Here is a 25,073-nt window from a genome sequence, read left to right as displayed (position 1 = left end):
CTTTTAGTCTAGTCACACTTGTTTTTTGGTAAAAGTACAAATTCTTTCCAACAATTTGATAGTCAAGGACATTTTAGGTCAATGGCAACGCTGACTGTAACAATAACTCTATTTTTTTCAAAACAAAAACAAACAAACAAAAAAACCTGAGCTAAAATGACAGAATTACATTGCATTTCAATTTATTTATTCAAATGTGTTGCATTTAACATATGAGTGGCAGATCCTGAAACACGGGATAAAATTTTCTTCTTTTTTTTTCCTGTAAATATTTCAAAATCCTTGTCTTCAAACACCAATGCAAGTTATAAATCATATCCACACATTGTCAATTATTCATATACACTGATTCTATCCAATTTTTTGACAGTTAATAATATAAAGATTTTAGAAATGCAACTTCAAAAATCGACTACATTTATATACCTGATTGTCTTCCTCTATCAAAAATCCACATTTTGGACAGCAGTCAGTTATACAGTCTATAATTCAAAAAATTACATTGTAGTCAGGTTTGGAAACTGAACATGATTAACTAAAATTATCACTGAATGGGATTCATACCCCCATCCAATGTCCTTGACAGAAGACGACTTTGATAGGTGGTAAAGGAAATTACTTTAGTGGCACAAATACATATACATAACAAGGAACATCGCAATGCGATGCAACCAGGTTTTCAGCAAAATATTTCACAGAAGCTTTGTCATGAAGGGGCATTTGTTTTTAATTGAACTTTTAGGAGGAATTATGGCTTTTTTAATATTCCTCAAACAAAAATGATTGAGAAATTTTATGTTGTCTATTCGCCTTTTTTTCCCAAATATTTTAGAAAGGTAAACAGTACTTTATTTTTGCTTAATTTTTGCATTTTTGCGTCTCTTGTCATTTTCTTTTGTCAACAATATTGGCGTGTGGTGTTTTGTGCGATATCAAGAAAAGTATGTTCACAATTTTAAAAAAATACTTGAATGATGTCTTGGAAGAAACATGGGAATTTAGTGAGCGCCAGGGCACTTGATGACAAAGCTTCTGTGAAAGTTTGGTCAAAATCCATTGAGAAATGTAGGAGAAGTTACACACTGTAGAAATTGTTCACTATATATTCTGTATAAGGAAACTAGAACTCCGCGAGTCGGATGTGTCGCCTTGTGAACAAATGTAGTTTAGGGGAAATGGCCAGGACAAAAATGAAATATGAAAAATAAAAAAGGGCAATAACTAAAAAAATAATAAGTGCAGAGCAGCAGTTTCTGTACACTGCACTTCTTATCAATAAGATCTATCATTCTATGATGTTTCAAGTCCATAGCTTTCATACTTTAGGAGAAATGACCATGAGGACAAAAATAAAGTAAGAAAATCAACAAAGGGCAATAACTCAAAAATAAGAAATGCAGAGTATCAGTTCTTATGCACTGCACTTCTTTTTAATGAGATCTATCATCCTATGAAGTTTCAAGTCCATAACTTTTATACTTTCGGAGAAATGGCCTGGACAAAAATTAAGTATGAAAATTAACAAAGGGCCATAACTCAAAAATTAAGAAATGCAGAGTACCGATTCTTGTGCACTGCACTTCTTAATAATGAGATCTATCATCCTATGAAGTTTCAAGTCCATAGCTTTTATACTTAAGGAGAAATGGCCCGGACAAAATTAAAGTATGAAAATAAACAAAGGGCAATAACTCAAAAAATAAGAAATGCATAGTACCAGTTCTTATGCACTGCACTTCTTCTTAATGAGACCTATTATCCTATGAAGTTTCAAGTCCATGGCTTTTATACATTAGAAGAAATGGCCCGGACAAAAATAAAGTATGAAAATTAACAAAGGGCAATAACTCAAAAATAAGGAAGTGCAGAGTACTGGTTCTTGTGCACTGCACTTCTTAATAATGAGATCTATCATCCTATGAAGTTTCAAGTCCATAGCTTTTTTAGTTGAAGAGAAATGGCCCGGACAAAATTAAAGTATGAAAATTAACAAAGGGCAATAACTCAAAAAATAAGAACTGAAGAGTACCGGTCCTTGTGCACTGCAGCTTCGGGTTATTGAAAGAAGCATGCATACCAAGTTCGAAGTCAATCAGACTTTATAGTGCCTGAGTTATGCTCCGGACAAGCTTTAGGGATGCCGACAATGACACAGACGCCGCCGACACCGCCGACAAAAGTTACCCCTATATGTTGCCTTTTAAGGCGACACAAAAATATACAAAGGGCCATAATTCGATCAAATATTATCCAATCACAAAAACCCCGACAATATGTGCCAGGCACTTGATAGCAAAGCTTCTAAGAAAGTTTGGTCAAAATCTGTTGAGAAATGTAGGAGGAGTTGAGCACAGAAGAAATTGTTCTCTATATATTCTGTATAAGGAAAAAATATACAAAGGGCATAATTTGGTCAAATATTATCCAATCACAAAACCCCGACAATATGTGCCAGGCACTTGATAACAAAGCTTCTAAGAAAGTTTGGTCAAAATCCGTTGAGAAATGTAGGAGGAGTTGCGCACAGAAGAAATTGTTCACTATATATTCTATATAAGGAAAAAAAACAAAGGGCCATAATTAGGTCAAATATATACAAATTGCAAAACCCTGGCAATATGTGACAGGGCACTTGATGACAAAGCTTCTGAGAAAGTTTGGTCAAAATCCGTTGAGAAATGTAGGAGGAGTTGCGCACAGAAGAAATTGTTCACTATATATTTTATATAAGGAAAAAAAACAAAGGGCCATAATTAGGTCAAATATTATCTAATCGCAAAACCCCGACAATATGCGCCAGGGCACTTGATGACAAAGCTTCTGTGAAAGTTTGGTCAAAATCCGTTGAGAAATGTAGGAGGAGTTGCGCACAGAAGAAATTGTTTACGCCCGCCCGCCCGCCGACATACCTCAATCTAATAACCAGTTTTTTCCTTCGGAAAACCTGGTTAAAAAGAAATTATCTCTGGTGAAAAAAGACAAATTGTACAAGTATTAGTATACATTTATATTGTCAAATCATGTTCGAAACAGTTACAAATGACCTCTGTAGTTTCTGAGGAGTAGTCCAGAATCTAGTTGGTATCTTATTCAGTCAGAACATTGCCCAACAGACATATGACATCACAAAAACTCACTTGTACCTACTACAAGAGTTGTCAGTAGAACATTGCACTCAACTAATGCAGAGCTTGATAGTAAAACTATGGCCAGGATAATGAAGGTATAAACAAACAAGAACATTTCATTTAATTTGTAAGTTTACCAAGGGCCATAATGATTTCAAAATGTCAGAGTTACAGGCCTTGGACAATGACTTCCAATTATTAGCCAAACATCATATGTAAAATTGCAAATGAATACATCCAGTAGATGTGAAGATTTTGCATGCAAAACTTAAAACCAGGAATCTTTTAAGTGACGAAGGACCATAATTCAGATAAAATAAATGCTAGAGCTATGTATTTTAGAAACTGGTTTCAAAGAAATGTGTTAAGTAAGAAGCACATATCTTTAGGGTTTTTGGAGATTATAATGTTGAACAGTAAAGCTTAAAATTATTTCCAAAATCACCTTCAAAAAATAAAACTTTTTCAGCCACATTCCTCCTACATTTAGTCAATTCATCAGCAGTTATTGCTTCCATTCCAACTTCTTTAATATGCTTTTCTGCAAACTGATTTTACATTGGTGGTTAGTTCAAACAACCTTTGTATAGGAAACACAATTTATGTTAACAAATTGTTGAGTTGAGTTGAGTTAACAAATGTTAAAGCTACATGCCTCCAGATAAGCCAAAGGCCAAAATATTTCAATAAAATCAAACTTAAAAAAAATATTACTTAGACTTAAGGAATGTAAAAATATTAAAGATTCATGTACTTATTGACATGTCATATGTGGTTAATTACTGATTTTTTCAACATTATGATTATATTTCTACTGCCTTACTAACGCATATTTTTACCTCATTTTAGTAATTTCCACAAGTTGTAAGTGCAATTAGTTAGGTGTTATTTGCTTCCTTATCGTCACAACATGTTATTATACATATTTTAAACATGTTCATGAAATAGCATAAATCTGTAGGCGTGTTGCTCGAGTTAAATGCTGTAGAAGAACAGTAATGTTGGAAAATTCAAATTTTAATTATAGTAGTTGTAATAGATCTATTAAAATCAAAAAAATTACCAGCATACAGAAAACACCACAGTTGTTTGAATCCGTTTGCAGTGTATGTTTTCTTGAGGTTATTGACCATTCTAATGGAAGTTTCTCATATGAACACATGGCATTGTACTGTCTAATAAACTTCCTGTGCAAAAAAGGTCAATATAACATGACATGAATTTTTTTTCTATGTTCTGTATATTGCATGCATTTGCTATAAACTTTTATAATCAAATTATATACCGTGTTTAAGATTACAACAAATGGATCTACTGCGACTGAAACTGATATTGTTTTTATACAATTTCATTTGGAATTATACATGTATATTTTCATAAAATGTTCTTACTAAACTCTTAAAGAGCATAATGAATTGACATACTTTATAACAAGATACATATATTATAATGAGACCTGTACGTGGATAGAGCTCTCCACTTAATTCAGTTTTGGGTAGTAAAATAAAAGCAACACAGACAAGGGAGCATAACTTTGCACACATGATTATCTGACTTACCTGCCCTTGACAGTCAACAAATATTTCCATTTTGAAATGAATACTTTCAATGATAAAACATTGTATATGGAATAGCTTTCACAGTTTATGAGAAAATGATTCCTAATGAAAAGATTAACAAACGCTAATGCTGACAAGAGGGTCATGACAATATATCCACTTTTTTCTTTGAAAATTACAGCTAAAAAGAAACATAAAGACAGCAATGGTGCCCATTTCTTCAGAAAGATACTTTTTAGGCTGAATATGTTTCTATATTTTTCCACTTAAATCTCTTTTCTATGAGCATAAAATTCATTTATATGCTATGCATGCATAAATAATAATTACATACCTAAAATCACAACTCTTACCTCCAGTTTTTTAGAATCTTATATCTTTCTGTTGGATTCTCACCAGTTGGATTGTAAAAGAACAGTTTTGTGGAGGAAATTTCAGCCAACTGCAAAAATGATAACAAGAGCATTGTTTAAAAACAATTTTATGTAAATGCTATTTGTAACAAAGTTAATACAAGATGAATCACTGCCATGCTAAAATTTTATGCTTTTTTATCAAAAGATTATAGTTTAAATGTATTGCCATATCTAAAAACATACTGCAATAATAATATTGCCATATCATTGCGTTTCATTGCACAACACTAATTATAAATAACTGAAAAACATCTAAAGGAAACAATAAGAAGGTAGAATTGTGTTCATGTGAGATTGATGTCCAAATATACCATTGTTTTGCCAGTTTAAAGATGGACTGTGTGAAGATATAGACAAAGGAGATAAAGTCATGTCATATTAATTTGATGTAGATGATATGGAAAAACCGTTAATTTGAAATTTCTTATTTTCAGTCATATATCCTAGTAAGCAAGAGTACCAAATAACATGTTTATGCTGGTCTTTCAATGGATTTTACTATCAATGACCAATTGAAACAAAAATTCTACCTCCTGTCTACAGGTTGGGGTTATAATGGTGAACAAGTGTGCAAAGTTTCAAAGCTATAAGTCAATGAACTTTGAAAATATTTGAGGTATTACAAAAACTTTAACGTAAATTCTAAGTCGAAAAAGGGGCATAATTCTGTCAAAATGCTGGATATAGTTACCTCCTCCTGTCTACAGGTTGGGGTCATGATGGTGAACAAGTGTGCAAAGTTTCAAAGCCATATGTGAATGGACTTTGAAAATATTTGAGGTATTACAAAAACTTTAACATTGGTGGTTATGCCGACGCCGACACCAACGCTCAGATGACTACAGTGGCTCTACTTATTCTTATCAATTAGTCAAGCTAAAAGGGGGCATAACTCTAAAACAATAGATTTCCGATTTTAAAACTGCACTTTGTCAAGAAATGGAAGTATTCCTTGTTTCCAATTAATAACTTCTAAAATGTTTGAACAATGGGTTACATCAAAGTTTTCGCTAAACTATGACGAAACAGACACTCTAAAAGTTAATTTTTTTAATTAAAAAGTCAATATTTTGTTTTTGAATAAAAATAACTAATATAGTGCTAAAGATTTTCAAAATTATTAATGATATTCTAAAATGGTTGGGAAATATTAAATCATCACAGAATATTTTCATTCTTAATATCTGAAGAACTCACTATGAGAGTCCAATGTGCCCCGCGGCCATATATTCCTACAACAAAGTCATAGTCACTAAGCTGCAATAAAAAAAAAATTGATTATAAAATAAAGTTGTTTATTTTTGTCATATTTTTCAAATATTTTTTCTTCAATTAAACAACAGGTGTATGGTCAAACTAGTTTAAAATTATACAAAGCTATTACTTTTAATTGTTTGAAAAAGATTTTTCTTTTTTACAAAACCTGCATTTACTTTGTAACGGAATCCCCTTTCTTGGTTTATCTGGTATTGGCCTGAAACTATGGAAGTCATTAGTGTTGTAACCAAGTGTAAACCATTTCTTCTAGGAGACTGCTCGCCTGCTTCAGTGACAATCATGTTGAGGTGGCAGTCCAGTATCTGATTAAGATCAACTATTCATGTAAACATACAAGTAATATCAAAGTCAAAGTAAAATATAATAAATTTTTAGTTTTTGTAACATAAATTAACTAAACATCAACTTTAATGCAGGAAAACATGTGTATTTGCTTTAATTATACATTGCAAAAATGTTGATAAAGACCTATTCTGATTGGTTGTATTGCTTGAGTTATTATGAGAAGTGTTATTTTCAATAAGCCTGTACTGGGAGTGGAAATACAAATTTATGCAATCAACAAGATGCAAAAGAGATGCTTTAAACACTTAATTGCAACATTTTGACAAATCTAAAATAGATAGACTGGTTTTCCCATTGACTTTCATCAAGTTACGGAAATACAGAAATGTAAAATGTACTACACACAAATAGTAAGTCATGTTTTATATACACAAGCAACACAGGCAAAGGGATAAAATAATAACTGTATACATTGTCTGTAAGCCATCCACCATCTTTTAGGGATCTTATGTCTGCATCTGTCACTACAATACCATATGGTTTTGCTACAGGAATATTGTAATCCTTCTTTAATGACCAAATCTTATCAACTAAATGTTTAACTATAAAAAAAAAGATCATAAAATTAAAAAACATGTTGAATTAAATTTTTTTGTTATCAATACATTTTTTTGTTTCTTTTTGTTTACTTATTTTTTTTAAACAGCCTACAGAAACTTGATTTTATCAACAGCACCCTAATATGTTAACTTCCTTATAACAATATACATACGGAGCTTTATTTTGGTGAATGTTATATTTATTTCAAAATTATATATAACTCAAGATCAGCAGTACGTGTCTAATGCTCAGTTTAATGCTCTACAAGGAACTAAGGAAGTGCTGCTACACCTTGACAAGAATCCTGCCTCATTTGTTCGGTCTGTATAACATTGCAAGCAATAACATCTTTAGCACATTCTGAAAGGGATTCAAAAACAAAAGTTCAGTATGGTCAACTTGAAGGTCTTGTACAATCAGTTGTTGTGTCAAATCATAGAGGTAATATAATAAGAAATAAAAATATGACAAATGTTAAAATTTTAAGACCGCAACTTTAACATCATTATGACTGTAGTAATAGCAGAAGAAATCAAGCTTAAAATGGCCATGATGGAAAGTGTTTATCATATTGGAACAACTGTACAAACAGAAAACAAGATAAATCACACTTGCAAGAATATGTAAACAATATCTGTATGTTTACATACAATAACAATAACTAAATATATATATTATATTAAAAAAAAAGACTGGAAAATGAATGGTATGTCTCGATATTTGCCAAGATCCTTGAGCTTATATTGGAAAGTATGTGCATAAATTAAAGTCACTGCTACACATAGAACTCAATATATGTTTAACTTCCATTAACAATAAATTATACCAGCGTGGCCACAGATTTTTTAAACCAAAATTCTTTTTTTAGCCCTAGAGACCCCTAACAGGGGCCAATCAAATTAATATGAGCAAACTTGATAAAAGACTACCCTTGAATTCTACAGACAAAGGTTGGTGATCATCCATCAATTAGTTCTGTAGTAGAAGATGTTTAAAGGTTTTTCTATTTTTAGCTTTGTTGACCCCTAAAAGGGGCCAATTGAAATGGAATGAGCACATTTAAGTGTGACTGTCACAAGGATGCTACAGACCAAATTTGAAGTAAATCTGTCCAGTGGTTTCAAAGAAGAAGACGATTGTTGACGCATGACGACGGACGACTGACGCCGGAGTATCCCCTTTGATACTAATAGCTAAAAAAAACATAATCTTAAGACAAATTATTATGTAAATTTCATTTCAAACAGACTTTTCTGATAATAACTGTTTTACCTGTCCAAGAAAAAATGAACACTGTGATACATGGAATAATGCTAAAATGAACCCATTAATATATCAATGTTTGTTCAACTTATATAATGTTGTATATCTGAGATATATTATAAACTGAGAAGAAAAGGTTCTAAGCCAATTCAATATTCATGCTTGGATGTCCAGTACCATTTCTAAATGGCAGGGCATCAATCTAAATAAAGATGTGAATACCTTTGTCCTTTTTACCGTGCTCATCAACATTTACATGAGAATCTTGTGTACAAGTATTTCCTGTAAAAATAACCTTGGCTATAGTTATTTTAGTGTCAAGTACATACATGTACAATCAAAAACAAAATTAAAATTGCAATGGCAACCTTTATGATAATCAATCAAATGTAGAACTGAATGAAAGGTTTTGAAGTTATGTAACATACTTTTATACCAATTTAATATCACTGGTCAAACGTTTAACTAATCTTGAATTCAAATTTGTTTGTTTAGTAGAATTTAAAGTGGCTCAAACATTGTAAAGGTCATTTGTATTGGAACTTTCTATCTTTACTGGTGGAGGAAGACTTTCAAGCATTATTTCAGACCAATGGTTTAATAGCTATTTGCCAAGTAACAAAGATCAATCGACTGTTAAATGCATTGTACTCTTATCAATTTTTTGTCACTTTTATTACCACATTGTAAATGATATCATTTACCATGGGAGACAAACCTGTTATAACTGTAGAAACATCATCTGTCTGAAAAAATGAATCAATTGGTACAACCTTCGCTCTTTCAGATGACTTCTTTTTGACATTTCTCACTGTAACCAATAATAAAGATAACAAGAGCTGTCCGTAAGACAGCGCGCTCGACTTTTTTATTGCTTGCCAATAAAAAAAGTTTTTGCAGTAAAAGGCAATACAAGAATCTCTGTATTTTTAAAGTGAACTAGTTGTTTGATACCCTTGAATATTACAGCAATGTTTATATGACATAATTTATGGTAAAGTGAACAAGTGGATAGGAATGAATTTTTTTAGATTTTTTAAGTTTTTTAGTGCTTGCCTATAATACAAAACATTGACAGTTAAGGGCCATAATTCAAATAAAATCTTTGACAGAATTACCTTCTCCTGGACATGTTTGGGAATCATGATTGTAAACAAGTATTCCAACTTTCAAATTAATATCTCAAACAGTTCAGTCAAAAAGTGGACTGGTACTAAAAACTTAACCAAGATTCTAAGTCGATAAAAGGCCTTAATTTTTAAAACAAATCCTTGACAGAGTTACCTTCTCTTGCGTACAGATGGGGGTAATGATGTGAAATAGCATTAAAAGTTTCAAAGCAATATCTCAAAGGGTTAAGGCAATAAGTGGATTTTACCCATATTCAATGTATTTTCTAAGTCAAAAAGGGGCATAATTCTGTCAAAAACCTTGACAGAGTTATGTCCTCTTGTCTGTTGATGAAGGTCGTGATGGTAAACAAGTATGGTCAGTTTCAAAGCAATACCTCCAATGGTTTTGAAATAAAGTGAGGTGGTACAAAAAACTTAACCAAGCTCAATACACTTTCTAAGTCAAAAAAGGGCCATAATTCTGTCAAAAACCTTGACAGAGTTATGTACTCTTGTCTGTAGATGGAGGTTATGATGGTGAACAAGTATGGTAAGTTTCAAAGCCATACTTGTAATACTTCTGAAATAAAGTGGGGTGGTACGAAAAACTTAACCAAGGTGTGACGCCAACGCCGACGCCGACGCCGGGGCGAGTAGGATAGCTCCCCTTTTCATAGAAAAGTCGAGCTAAAAATCAAATTTTTTCATAAAAGCAGTCTTCAACAACTTCTAGCTAGCTATGGTATTGTTAAAAAAAATTTTATGAACTGTATATGTAAGACAGAGCGAGACAAAAAAATGATGAAGATATGCAATCATACCAGTTGATAAAGTTTTGTTGACTTGGATTTGTAGCTCAGAAGACAACAAATTACAAATTTCATTTGTCCAAAACTGTACCCAAAATAAGCAAGTACTATATCTCATGTGGGACAGGTCAGTTTAGGAAAGAAACACATTCATAATAATAGGAAAGAAACACATTCATAAATAATCAATTTACCAATTTAAAACAAGTTATTTAATGCATAATACTACAATAGAGTTTAAGTTGCATTTTATAAATATGTAAAAATATGTTTCTGTCAGCTTAAAAACGAAGCATTCCACTGTTTCATTAATCTTTTTGACAATATTGTTCAAATCTCATTAAATATTGTTCAGAAATTATGATTTTAAAAGGAAAAATCTGTCGTAACACTAAGTTTATCCATTGATTAATTACAAAGTTAGCAAAAATCAGTGAAAATTTAATAATTAATCCCTTAAGGTCAAGGTCATGAAGTTTGAGATATATGAAGGTCTTATCCTAAAGAAAGGAATTTCCATATGAAGTCAATAAATTTATTAATTATAACAAAATTCTTAAAAAGAGTGCGGCAGTCTTTTTTAATAATTAAGCTCATTTTTATATTGTATTATACACATTTTTTCATTTTCAATTATCGTTCATTCACTATTATCATAGGCAACTTTTGAAAATCATTGTACACTAAGTTTATCCATTGATTAATTACAAAGTTAGCAAAAATCAGTGAAAATTTAATAATTAATCCCTTAAGGTCAAGGTCATGAAGTTTGAGATATATGAAGGTCTTATCCTAAAGAAAGGAATTTCCATATGAAGTCAATAAATTTATTAATTATAACAAAATTCTTAAAAAGAGTGCGGCAGTCTTTTTTAATAATTAAGCTCATTTTTATATTGTATTATACACATTTTTTCATTTTCAATTATCGTTCATTCACTATTATCATAGGCAACTTTTGAAAATCATTATTAATTCAACTCAAGTTGACAGCGAAAAATGAGCATAATGTCACATTAAAGAAAAGCTCCTTACCAGATTTCAAAGACTTTGAGGAGACCTTTCTGTACCTTCGCCTTGGTTTAAGAAGACCATGCTTATATGGTTTTTTGCCAGCCCTGGAATGCCTTTTCAGCAAACCTGCTTCTTTAGGTACCAAGGCCCTTATCTTGGCATGAAGAGACAGTAAATCACAGTAAACAGGTTCATAGTCAGAGGCATTCTGGATGAGATGCAACATACTGTGTATAGATGAAGCTATCATCTTACACTTTGAACCCAGAGCAACCATATTTGGTTCTAAAGATTTGTTTGTGACATGTCTTCTGGATATAGTTGGTGTTTCAAGGTTATCAGACGATGAGTTCAAACCATCAGATGATTGTTCACTAGCAGGGGTAGATATATATGTATTACTACACACTACTTTATCTACATTTATAAATGGAGATCCGGTGAACTCTTCACTCAGATCATCCCAGCCACAACCTTCGACTTTCAACAAAACAGATAGCATATGCTTACATGGAAAATGGAATCTTTTCCAGTCAGGACATGAACATTTTGGCAGAGAATCAGATAAGTCAAGCATGTATTCTTGAGAACCATCTGATCCTGAAACTTTAAATTTCTGACCAGAAAGCACAGCTATATCAGTTAAAGGTATCATGATGGCTGATGGGAGCCTTTTGGTGCAGTGGTCAAGAAACAGTTTTGGTCTGTTTCGTAAAAAATGCGGAACTGCATCAGAGTACATACGACTTGTGTCCAAACATCTGACATTGCCTTCTATATACCTGAATATAAAAATATCAAATGCCCATATATCAAGGAATAAAACTTAGTTATCATGATCTTTATGCTAATTAACTAATTTTAAAATAATTGTTCAATTGTATGTCTTTGAATGGGTTTTTGTAATTGATGGTCAACAGTTTAATATGGTAAGAAATGCAACCAAGTCATTCCAAAGTTTCATTTGATATCTCTGTTAAAACAAGCAAAATCGTTGAATTTATATCCCCCGCCTAGAACTGGTTATTACTAACACAACAACTGGATATATAAGGCTTTATTCATGTAAATTTATCATGGCATGCAAATTTCATTTTCTAATTGATGATTCCCAAAAAGTCTTGTTGAAATCAATTCAGAAGTAGAAAAGAAATAGCAATATTACTAACTATGCATACTGAAAAAACTAATCAAGGGCCATAACTCTGTCTTGAAGGCTCTGACCAGAACAAGGCACATTGTTCCAATAAAGTTTCATTGAATTCCAGCCAGAAGTTGCAGAGAAGTATCGCAGAAACGGTAATTGCTCTGTATGCATACTGCATAACTTGGAATTGATGCAGGTTCAAATAAAGTTTTGCTGAATTCCAGCCAGTATTTGCAGAGAAAAAGCGTGGGAAGGACTATTGCTCAATATGCATTCTACATAAATAATCAAGGGCCATAATTCATCTCGAAGGGTCTGACCAGAACAAGGTGATGATATGGGCATATCCTCTAAGTATTGTTGTTTCCAATTAATTTTCATTGAATTCCAGCAAGCACTTGCAAAGAAACAGAAACGATTATTGCTCTACATGCATACTGCGTAACAAACCAAGGGCCATTACACAAACTTAAGAGTCGGACCGAAACAATATGGACAATATGCGCATCTCCTCTTAGTATTGATTGTTTCTATGAAGTTTTGTTGAACTCCACCCAATTCTTTTAGAGAAATAGCACGGAAATGATTATTGCTCTATATGCATACTGCGTATGCATAACTTATCAAATACCTGAGTCTGAGTTAAAGGATCTGACCGGAACAAGGCAAGTATGCGCATCTCCTCTTGGTATAAAACATTCAAAAAAAGTTTTGTTGAATTCCAGTCAGTAGTTACAGAGAAGTAGCACGGAAATAATTATTGTTCTATACGAATCCTGCCTTACTAATCAAAGAAGGCCATGATATGCACATCTCTTGGTATTGAAAATTCCCATGAAGTTTCGTTGAATTCCAGCCAGTAGTTGCAGTGAAAGAGCCTGGAAACGATTATTGCTCTATATGCATACTGCATAACTAATCAAGGGCCATGACTCTGAGTTAAAGGGTCTGACTGGAACTAACCAACAATATGCACATATCCTCTTAATATTGATGATTCACATATTAGTTTTGTTAGTTTCAGAGAATAAGTGCAGACACGAAATTTGGACCGATGGACAGAAGGACAAACAACGCCAAAACAATATCCCCTCCTTTTTAGTAATTTACATGTGTTGCTAGTGTTGTTTGCAATTTGTAAATCCTTTTCTTTTTGTATTTTAGAATATTTTACTTATTAATACATTTTCAAAATTTTCATGAAAATTGTTAGGAATCTGGAGGCATGCTGCTTCAAATAAATGGTAATAAAAATGACACGAACCTTTTAAAGCTGTCTGGTAGGAACTGGTTAGTAATTGTATTAATCAAGCTTGTCACAGTTCCTGAGGTATAATTCTTCAAATAGTTTTGTTTTAGTTCGCAGTGCTGTCTCTCCAGCCCATTTGTGGTAGTGACCCTGATGTTTTGAAGTGACTGTCTGTGGTATAAGACCCATCTCTATAAGGAAAAAAAATAAAATAAAAAAGAGCCCGGCTGTACACAACATACTTATGAAAAGGGAATTTAAACTTTACTGCAAAGATTAAAATAAGTATAAGGAACCTGATATATTTCAACAGAAACAGAAAGAAATGTCCCGGGTAAAATTCAAAGTGTAAAAATGAACAAAGGGCAATAACTCCAAAATAAGACCAAGCCTTGTTTAGGTTCTTTAAGCATTGCAGTTCTATCCAATTGTATCTAGCTACCTATAAAGTTTCATGTTGATATCTCTTATAGTTTTAAAGTTATGTCCCAGACAAAAGTCAAAATAAACAAAAGGGCAATAACTTCAAAATAAGGCAAGGCAGAGTAATGATTCTTAAGCACTGCACTTCTACCCAATGAGACCTATCTATCTACAAAGTTTCATGTTGATATCTCTTATAATTTTAGAGTTATGTCCTGGACAAAGTTCAAAGTGTCAAAACGAACAAAGGGGGATAATTCAAAAATTAGGCAAGGCAGAGTTACGGCAGAGTTACGGTTCTTGTGCACTGCACACCTACTCAATGAGATCTATCTACCTACAAAGTTTCATGTTGATACCTCTGATACTTTTAATTCAAAAATAACATGATCTTGTACATTGTATTGATAAGTGTGTGAATTATAAAGTCATTGCTATAGGTAAAACCCAAGACATATCCAACTTGTTTAAGTAAAACTCATACATTATTCTGTCAAAATTACCTACTCCCATATACAAGTCGGGACATGATGGTGAACAAGTGTACAAAGTTTCAAAGCAAGATGTCAACTGAATTTGAAAATATTTGAGGTGGTATACACATTTGAATGTAAATTATAAGTCCAAAAAGGGTCATAATTTTTTCAAAGTATTTGATTGAATTACATACTCTGGTGTAAGGTTGAGGTCATAATGGTGAACAAGTGTGCAAAATTTAAGTCATATTTGTCAATGTACTTTTAAATATTTGAAAATGTTTGAAATGGTAGGCAAACTTTAACATATGTGGTAAAGCCGTCAACCACACTTGGGGGACAAGGAGAGCTCTACTTATTCTTCTAATAGTCAAGCTAATAAAAATGTAAAACTGAACAACTGAATCTAAAACCTCTAACCTTTGAAACAGATAACCACTGCCTTTCAAACCATACACGCATATGTTCATTGTCTTTCCAGTAATGTGTTTCTTTTAAAGATGTCACAGCAATTTTGAAACTTTCCTCACTGTCTGCATTTGCAATATCACGAAATCTGATGAGGAGTATCAAAAAGTACATAATAAACAATTGTGCTTGAAATAATATTGAAATTTTTATATTGTTTCATATCAGACATTCAAATGCTGCATATTATCATGAAAATAATGTCAAATGAAGCACACATACACACACACACAACTTCTTAAAAAAATCAAAATTATTAATTTATGACAAAGTTTTGAGCTTTATAAAATATGGAATTCTATTTGAATGAAATATAATTGGTGATGCAAGCATTCTTAGGCAAAATATACTAAATTTATATATAGTAAGTGTTGCTGCCTGGTTGCTATGATTCTAAATACTAGTGTGGCAACAAAATAGTTTGCATGCCGAAGATGGTAGAGTAAGTTGATCATTTTCAACTAAGAGATGAAACTTCTAGTTGAAAGATACATTTCAAATATAGTCTCACTTTTGCAACACATCTTTCCTATCAATGCCAGTACAGGATGATTTAAGCCAACGCTCCCAAGACTGCTCACGATGAAAGTTGCACAAGTATGTAAAACAATCTGAAATTGTCATTAAGACATGAAAACCATATACAAACTTTATATAAAATGAAAAACCTACAGTAAAATCACATAAATGTCATTTCAACAAATTACCAAAAATATACATGTACATGTAAAAGTAATATATAAGGAATATAACTTTTACACCACAAGCCTATAAAGGTATCATAGCAGTACATAAAAATTAATAAATAAAATGTTCATGTGTGGGTTAATAGGTAGCCTCAGATGTGCAAGTAACAAAAAAAAGAATAAAGAAAAAAAAAGAAACAATGAATTAAGACAAGAGCCATCAGTGATGACATTTGTCTTCACATGATAGCCAACTGCATTCCTGAAAACCTGTGTAATATGCGCAAGTACTTGAACTACAGATCAATCATGTAAAGTTTCATTGAAATTACATTACGGGTGTAAGAGGAGTAGTCCTGACAAACTTTAAAAAAATCATTACAGGACGTAACTCCTACAAAAACAATGTTTAAACAAATCTTAACCTTTCCTTTTCATAAATTTAATCGGTCTGTCTTGTCAAATTAATTTTGTCAGAGTATGAATCCCTTCTATATATATCCGCATGTGTATTACAGGAGAAAAAAAAAGAAAAGAAAAACATAATTATATATACACACATACACACGCATCATATATAGTATATACGCAATATATATATATGTATATACATACACACCAATAAATGTATATGGTCATTTTTTTCAATTTAACCTCCAGGGTCAAGATCATTAAAGAGCCCAAGTCAATTTTAGTTTGATAAACATGAAGGTCTTATCCTTAAGAATGTTCTTTTATAATATGAAGACAATCAATTCAATAATAGCAAAGTTACATCCAGTTACAGCCGAAAAAAAAAAAACATATTCAATAATTTGACCTTCAAAGTCAAGGTCATTTATGAGTGAAGGTCAAGCAAGGTCTGTCTGTTTTTTAAGGGCTATATTTGAAGATTTTTATGTTCAAGTTTGAAGACAATCCTTTCAAAAATAACAATGTAACAGCCAATAACAGCCAAAAGAATGAAAATTTCAATAATTTGACCATTTAAAGTCAAGGTCATTTATGATTGAAAGTCAAGGTCTGTATGCTTATTTTTAAGGGATATCTTTGAAGATTATTATGTTCAAGTTTGCAGACAATCCACTCAAAAATAACAGCCAATAATAAATAGCAAGAACAAGCAAAATTTGGATAATTGACCTTGAAGGTCAAGGTCATTTATGGATGAAGGTCAAGGTTAGTGTGGTTTATTGAAAGGTCTTGTCCCAAAGGTTATTGTGGCTAAGTATAAAGACAATAACCAAGAACTCAAAAAGTTATGACCCAGGTACAAGTTTGCAGACAGCAATGGCAATGCCGCCAGGACTATAACAATATCGCTCTTTTTTAAAAAAAAAGTAGAGCTAACAATTGAACTGGTAAATGCCGACAATATGGACATCTTGACTGGATCATTCCTGAAAGTTTGGATGAAATTGCACCAGTAGTTTTTAAGGTCTTGTAGTTTTGTTACAGACTGACAGACAGCAGACGATGGAGAAACGATCCCTATATATCACTGCTGCTCTCTAGAGGCAGCACAAAAATGCCTTGTGAAAAATAAAGGATATAGCAAAGTAATATGCAAGCCATTACGATTTGAATTGAGAATTTAAAATGTCGGTCATAGGAATGTTACAAAAGATGCAAAAGTTTTCTGAATAAACTTAGTAAGAAAAGAAAATAAACATACATAAATAGAAAGCATAGGTTTAAAAAGAGTAAAAAGAAAAAAATATTTAAAATAGTAGTAAAAACACACAAAAAAAGATCAGAAAAGGGCTTGAATGTTTTCCTTCAATGATATAATGAAATTGTAAGATAAACTTGTAAAGATAAAATTAATACTAATAATACATTAATTGAAAAATCAATCACCAGCAGTTAAAATATTTTGTGTTAAATACAAGGGATAATCCAGAAATGCTTTCTTTATACGTTTGATAATTAATATAATTAATATCATCGTGTTTCTTAATTTTATAATTGTGTGATGCCAAAAGACTCATCTGTTGTTGAATTGTAAAATATAAAGTATCTACTCTTGTCCAAAATAATATTATGAATAGACTGAGCATTGTATAATTAATTATTCAAACAGCTCTACAATCTTTAAGTAGATATACATTTGCTGGTAACAAGACATTTTATTATAATAGTTTTATTGTACACCGGATTTATTCTGCATTATTACAGGCATAGCCATAACATTTACTTATAAAATAAATATCATTAAATTTGAGGCTATATCCAGTTGTCTCTAAATTATCCCTTGTTTTATTTAAAATGTATAGTAATTGTGTAGAAACGTATAGCAAGATGAATCCCCACCTGAGATTCTTTGTTAGAGAAGGGGATTATTCTTTGAATATTGAATACTGACAATACAAATAAAAGTATACCTGTTTCAACCTACATCTTTATTTATATTATCACTAGAATGATGACTCACTTTTTTCAGCATGATCAGAAGTTACTAATTATATTAAACTCCCTTGAAACAATGAGATAAATTATAACAGGCATATATAACATTATAAACATTACAGTTTTTGGAAAACTTTAACCTCATTAAACATGTATATTTACTCATAAAGATACTGAAGCCTTAGAAATAGTATTAACAACTTGAATCTTGCCAAACAGAAATTTGATGTAATCATGATACAGTTATCATCTATATAATTTTTGTGTCATCAATACTTATAAATCTATCAAAATTGTACCCAAAGGTTTAAGAGATATTGCATAAAGAACTTCTGGAAAATTACAGACACATGTGATCACAAAAGCTTACCTCTGAACACTTCATACTCAAGCTAGCCTATAAACAAAGAGTGCTTTTTAATCAAACTTTACAAACAACACCAACAATATAAAAATATTTTTGTCTTTTGTTAAACATTTAAATAATCTATAACTACAGTTAATAATAAAGCTTCCACCTAGCTTTCTACCTTAGGGTTTAAATAAAATGATATTGAGGTTCTAGGAAAGGCAAAGGAAGGGTAGGTAATATCATTGAACAGGAAGATTTTATTTTCTTGTATAAATTCACATTAAATCTTAATCTAAAAGTTGCTTATGTTGGAATACTTATGTAAAATATTTTTTTTACAACATATCTTTTTTTGACAACATAGAGCAAAAACTAACATTAAACTTTCTAATATGAACAGTAAGTATAAAGATATATGGCAAACCAAAGCATGGCACATGCATTGTTTCCATTTATACATTTCTTTAAATATAACTTTTTTCATGTATAACGGCTATAAGAAAATAAAATCATGATGAGTAAAAAACATGATGGTCAACTTCTTGAACCTCATTATTATTTTGTTTTGTTTTTTTACATATACTGAATACAATGTGAAATATAAGCCAGGAAAAAGAAAAAAGCTTGTGAAGCATTCACACTCTATTACCTTACTCACTGATATACTGAAAAAAAATCAAATTTCTTTTTATATATATTTCAGAATGTAATTTCCAATGAAATACACCAGCAATATATTCATACAATCATAAAAAAACCCAGAAAATGTGATGCATATAATATACTGATCAAATTTTTCAGGTAAACTTTGGAAAGGGTTTAAAATTCAATTTAAAAACATTATAATGTAACATTTTATGGCAAATATTTAAAATTTTATTGTCTTATCTGGTACAAATTTAAAGATTTGAGCATTACCTGGAAACGTGCTCTCAATTGCTGTTATCTCTTTCTGATCGTAATCAGTCATGAAGAAAGAAGGAGACCAATCTTTATTCCATTGTTTAAGGATACGAAGCCCTCTGCAGATATTATTTACTGTTTCAGCAGGAATTAGGAAGCAACCTACTGTGACATATCCAATATTTGTACAAACACAAATAAAGAACAGAGCTACCTCAAACTTACAGACACAGTAGGTTGCGTCCAAGAGGCAAATTTCACTTCCATACATGGACAAGAGTCTCCTTTGCCATGATGATTGATGTACAAAAAGGAATTCCTCTTTGTCATTATCTTGAGTTTCTTCTTTTGAGCTGTAAATGTTACACAAAAAGATAAATACAAGGGATTGAATATTCGGTATTCCACTTGTCTTATTTACAAAAAGAATGAGGCATGTTAAGTACAACATTGTAGTGTGCTCAATTCTGAAAAGTGCTCAAAATGGGAATTTCCTAATGTAACAGACTGCTAAAAGTCTCATAATAAGTTTATTTACATTTAACAATGGAAAACAGGAATCGAAGCTTGAGATTTAAGTTCTGTTTAAATTGCTCACTTTATAAAACTATCAATGCATTGTTAATTGGGTACTGGTGTGACTGGAATGTGCCTGACAATGCTCTATAAGGTGTGCAATTTATACATTATACAAATTACAAGCTTTGATTTTTTGGTCTTGTTTGTTATTTTATGTAAAAAAACAACTTACAGCTATCAATAAATGTGATTAATACCCCCTCAAGACTGCTTCGGAGATGAGGAAGTTATGAGTAACAGAATAAATGAGTAACAGAATACCTTGTGAAAGATTTGAAATAGTTATGGTTGTGGGCAATTCAAGATAGTTGTGGTACTTGTATGTTGCATGTCCTTTCACTGTGGTTGACCATTTTGATGAAGTTTTATTGAACTACTATGTTATAAGTACAGAAATAGTTCTTGAGCACTCCACTTCCTTTTATTGGGCTTGACCATTGTATGAAGTTGTATTGAATTCCAACTAGTGGTTTTGAAGTTATTCTCTGGACAAGAAAAAAGCAATGGAAAAGTAACATAGGGCAATAAGTCTACGATAATTCTGGATAGAGTTATGGTTCTTGTGCACTGCACTTCATCTTATTGTGCTTGACCACTGTATGAAGATGTTTTGAATTCTAAGTTATGCTAAGGAAACAAGGAAAAGTGATGAAGGGCAATAACTCTGTAACTAGTCAAAATGGAGTGATGGTTCTTAAGCACTGCACTACCTCTCAATTTGCTTGACCATTGATTGAAGTTGTATTGAATTCCAACAAGAGGTTTTCAAGTTATGCTTTGACAAGAAAGAAGCACTGGAAAAGTAACAAAGAGCAATAACTGTAATTACTTTAGATTGAGTTATGGTTCTTGTGCACTGCACTTCCTCCTATTGTGCTTGACCATTGTATGAAGTTTGATTTAATTCTAACCAGTAGATTTCAAATTATGCTCTGGACAAAGAAAAGAAACAAAGGACAATAACTCTGCAAATACCGACCATGGAGTAATGGTTCTTGTGCACTGCACTGCCTATCAATGTGCTTTTCTAATATATGAAGTAATATTGAATTCCAACCATCCCTAAAAATTCTCATGATCGTTATACCCCGGAAACGAAGTTTTGGGGGGTAAATAGGAATCACCCAGTGGCCGGTGGGTCTGTCTAGCAGTCAGGTCCATTTTCCTTTCGTTTGGAAATCTTCAAGTTATGCTCCAAACAAGGAAAATGCAACTGACTGTCGGACCTACCGACCGGCCACTCCTATTCAACCCGCTAAACTTTGTTTGCTGTGTATAATGATCATGAGAATTTTTAGTCGTCTATTGCATAATATGCAGGACGAGTAAATAATTTTAAAACCACTTGTCTGCTCTGAAATTTTCGATCCCTGAATACTAATAAATCAACATAAATCTTTGGGCCAAGTGGTAAGTTCACAAATGTTTAAAACATTTTATAAGGTTTCATAACATTTAAAAATTATACTCATTAGATCAAATGATGAATTATGCTCAAAATCAAAACAATTTCATTTATTTATCTCAACTAATACATGTATGTAAATTTAAAACTAACAAAGGTTTGCTAAATTTAACACATTATTACTTTGAAATTACATTAATTCTATGTATTACCTTGGTACAAAGTAGAAATAATCATCCGGCCTTTCTCTCTTCCAGGCATTGACATTCTGTTGTAGATTATCCTGATCTTCAGTGGAAAACCTGTTTATACATGTTTTAACCTGTTACAATGCTGTAACCAGGGGTATAGAATCTGACAAGTCTGTATATGTGTGCCGTCTGACCAGACTATTGGCTGACTTACAAAACATGTTTATCCCAGCATAATTTGGAGCAATACAAGTCCATTTAAGAAATTTAATAGATTAAGGGTTAAAGTAAATAAAAGTGCATATCTATTGAGTTTTACATTCTATTAACCCATTGCTTCATGAGCATTTTGTGAAAAATGGCTGTTTTCATTGAAAAGTCTCCCGTTACAAGTTCAAATTGCTATAATACTATAAAAACTGCTTCAACACTAATCAAACTTGGCACAAATGTTGACTGGACCATTGCCCTTGCAACAACATGCTCAGGCTTAAATTTTCTGTTACCATGGCAACGAGGGGACATCTCAAAATTACCAAAAATCACTATTTTGCGTAGATTTTTTCCATCAAAATTGATTTCAAAGTGCTGCAACTTCTCAATGGATTGAGATAGAGTCAAATGCTTTTCAGCGTTGGTTACACGTTACCTTATGATCAATCTGGGTCATTTACAGCCTCTCACAAGTCCAAAATTTTCTTGGCGATGAGGGGGACTCCGCCCCCTTCAAACCCCCCAAACAGAAGGGGGCACATCCCCCTTCTGGCAACCCCTGCTGATGTATCTTTTGGGTTGGGGGCCGCGCCGAAAAAGAGGTCACTTTTTTAACAACATTTCTCAAACAAAAACAAGTGTTTGGGGCCTAAATAAGGCATTTTTTTCATCATTTGAGACAACAAAAAGGGGGGGGGGGGTGAAAAAGGCGTTAAAAAGGCGTGTATATGAAGTAATGGGTTAACAGAAAATGATGAAAATACTTGAAATTACCCTTAATCGCGTTTTTTCATGTTTAAACATGGTCTGTCGTATAAATTTGAAGAAAAATTGTTGTTTGTGTAGATTTTTTTATTTTATTCATTAACCCATTGCTTCATGAGCATTTTGTGAAAAATGGCTGTTTTTCATTGAAAAGTCTCCCGTTACAAGTTCAAATTGCTATATAGCTAGTAAAATAGACTAGCTTCAACAGTTAATCAACTTACCACATAACTGTGTCAACTGGACCGTTGCGCTTGCCCCACACCACCTCCATAACAGGCAATAAATTATCTTAGCGCATCGGCAAAGGAGAGAACATCGTCAAAATGCCAAAACTACCTCATTTGTGTAGAATTTCCATCGGAAATTGTGATTTCAAGTGCTGCAACTTGCTCATGGAGTTGGAGATGAGTCAAATGACTTTTCACGTGTTACACCTTACCTTATCGAATCGATCTGTGCATTACAAGGCTCTCTGAACAAGTCCAAGAAATTCTCGGGCGATGAGGGGACTCCGGCACCTTCACCCCAAACAGAAGGGTCACAATCGCGCTCTATCTGGACAACCCCTGATGTAATAGTGTTTGTTGGGCCGCGACCGAAAAAAGAGGTCACATCTTAAGTTTAACAACGAACTTTTGCATACAAATTTATGATAGGGAAAAAAAATACTGCAAAGCGGTTTTTGGGGCAACTAAATAAAGCAATTTTTTACGATCATTTGAGAACAACATATAAATTGTTCGGGAATCTTGGGGAGGTGAAAAAGGCGTTGTAAACCCCTGCGTTCGCATGGGTATCAGAAATATGAGCCTGAGTACTAATTTTTGGTAAAGGCAATTGTCCAGTCACAATTTAGTGGTGTAAGATGATTTAGTTTGAACAGTTTGAGTGAGGTAATAACAGAAATATGTGACTAGAATATTATGATAACTTGAACTTTACCCTAGATCAGCGCGGTGTGTGGTTCATGTTTAAACATTATGGTCAAGAAGAAAACGAGCCATTCTGTCGTCACTAAATATATGAATGCAATTTACAATAGATTGAGCAATTGGGTTTCTGTTAGGATTTTAATGAATTATATTATTATATAAATCTACAAATCTTTATCAAATAACAACCACAATTTGCTTCGCATTGTCAAGCATTTGTTTGAGATAAAATGGCCGAATCGATTTTCATTGAAAAGTCTCCCGTTACAAGTTCAAATTGCTATAATACTATAAAAACTGCTTCAACACTAATCAAACTTGCACAAATGTTGACTGGACCATTGCCCTTGCAAACAACATGCTCAGGCCTTAAATTTTCTGTTACCATGGCAACGAGGGGACATCTCAAAATTTGCCAAAAATCACTATTTTGCGTAGATTTTTTCCATCAAAATTGATTTCAAAGTGCTGCAACTTCTCAATGGATTGAGATAGAGTCAAATGCTTTTCAGCGTTGGTTACACGTTACCTTATGATCAATCTGGGGTCATTTACAGCCTCTCACAAGTCCAAAATTTTCTTGGCGATGAGGGGGACTCCGCCCCCTTCAAACCCCCCCAAAACAGAAGGGGCACATCCCCCCTTCTGGCAACCCCCTGATGTATCTTTTGGTTGGGGGGCCGCGCCGAAAAAGAGGTCACTTTTTTTAACAACATTTCTCAAACAAAAACAAGTGTTTGGGGCCTAAATAAGGCATTTTTTCATCATTTGAGACAACAAAAAGGGGGGGGGGGTGAAAAAGGCGTTAAAAGGCGTGTATATGAAGTAATGGGTTAATGTACAAGACTCTTTCAATAACTTTTCTAATGAATAAAACAGTATTTTTTTCATTTTTGTTTATCAAAAAGTTATTCTTTAAACTAGAAATGTGTCATCATGCCACGGATGCCCCCGCATGCAGCCAAAATTTCAGATGGTGCATTAATTATTTTTTTCATTTTAAGTTCAAAGCCCTTAAAACTTTTCAATGTTAACACAAACCATTTTCATACAATGTTCAAGACACTGAAATTATTCAGTCTTAACCTTTTAAAAATAGCATATTGCATATTTGTAGCCAAAATAATGGCTTAAAGTATGAGTGCTGAAACTGAAAGTTCAAAATTTTTCCAACATTCAGGAAAGATAAGTTTGTCTAAAATCATTGAACCACAACCAAATTCAAAACTTAAACTGCTTATTCCTAAGATGTATCTATATTATTTTCAAAGTGAAAGGGACATAACTCTGCAAAAAAATTTCATCAAACCATGACCAAATTCCAACTTGACCTGCCCATTCCTTTGACATATCCATATGTCAAATTTAAGTTGAATATGTAACACTGTTGGGTAGATAATGAACAGAA

At 32.5% G+C, this 25,073-nt stretch overlaps 1 protein-coding gene across 7 annotated transcripts in view; it reads right to left on the bottom strand.

Moving 5' to 3' along the window:
- LOC132721701 (uncharacterized) overlaps window positions 1-22,075 on the bottom strand; it is a 32,401-nt gene extending 10,326 nt beyond the window's left edge. For 2 of the 7 annotated variants that reach the window (XM_060706053.1, XM_060706059.1), the window contains exons 1-17: window positions 21,774-22,075; window positions 20,418-20,641; window positions 19,593-19,930; window positions 15,739-15,838; window positions 15,180-15,315; window positions 13,876-14,051; window positions 11,486-12,246; window positions 9,248-9,340; window positions 8,752-8,811; window positions 7,558-7,626; window positions 7,138-7,268; window positions 6,537-6,683; window positions 6,301-6,360; window positions 5,041-5,129; window positions 4,192-4,315; window positions 3,574-3,676; window positions 427-482 (exon numbers count right to left, since the gene is read on the bottom strand). In XM_060706053.1, the coding sequence (XP_060562036.1) occupies window positions 427-482; window positions 3,574-3,676; window positions 4,192-4,315; window positions 5,041-5,129; window positions 6,301-6,360; window positions 6,537-6,683; window positions 7,138-7,268; window positions 7,558-7,626; window positions 8,752-8,811; window positions 9,248-9,340; window positions 11,486-12,246; window positions 13,876-14,051; window positions 15,180-15,315; window positions 15,739-15,838; window positions 19,593-19,848 (2,361 nt within the window). In that variant the 5' untranslated portion in view covers window positions 19,849-19,930; window positions 20,418-20,641; window positions 21,774-22,075. Of the gene's footprint in view, window positions 1-426; window positions 483-3,573; window positions 3,677-4,191; window positions 4,316-5,040; window positions 5,130-6,300; window positions 6,361-6,536; window positions 6,684-7,137; window positions 7,269-7,557; window positions 7,627-8,751; window positions 8,812-9,247; window positions 9,341-11,485; window positions 12,247-13,875; window positions 14,052-15,179; window positions 15,316-15,738; window positions 19,340-19,592; window positions 19,931-20,417; window positions 20,642-21,773 lie in introns of those variants that run through there. The other 5 variants (XM_060706057.1, XM_060706054.1, XM_060706056.1 and 2 more) reach the window with 5 other exon arrangements.
- Between the last annotated feature and the right edge of the window lie 2,998 nt (window positions 22,076-25,073).

Source organism: Ruditapes philippinarum, unplaced genomic scaffold (assembly GCF_026571515.1).
Source record: "Ruditapes philippinarum isolate M1 unplaced genomic scaffold, ASM2657151v2 ctg831_1_1_1_1, whole genome shotgun sequence".
NCBI classification, from domain to species: domain Eukaryota; kingdom Metazoa; phylum Mollusca; class Bivalvia; order Venerida; family Veneridae; genus Ruditapes; species Ruditapes philippinarum.
Note: the sequence above shows the minus strand (reverse complement) of the source record. Positions and strands in the feature narration are given on the sequence as shown.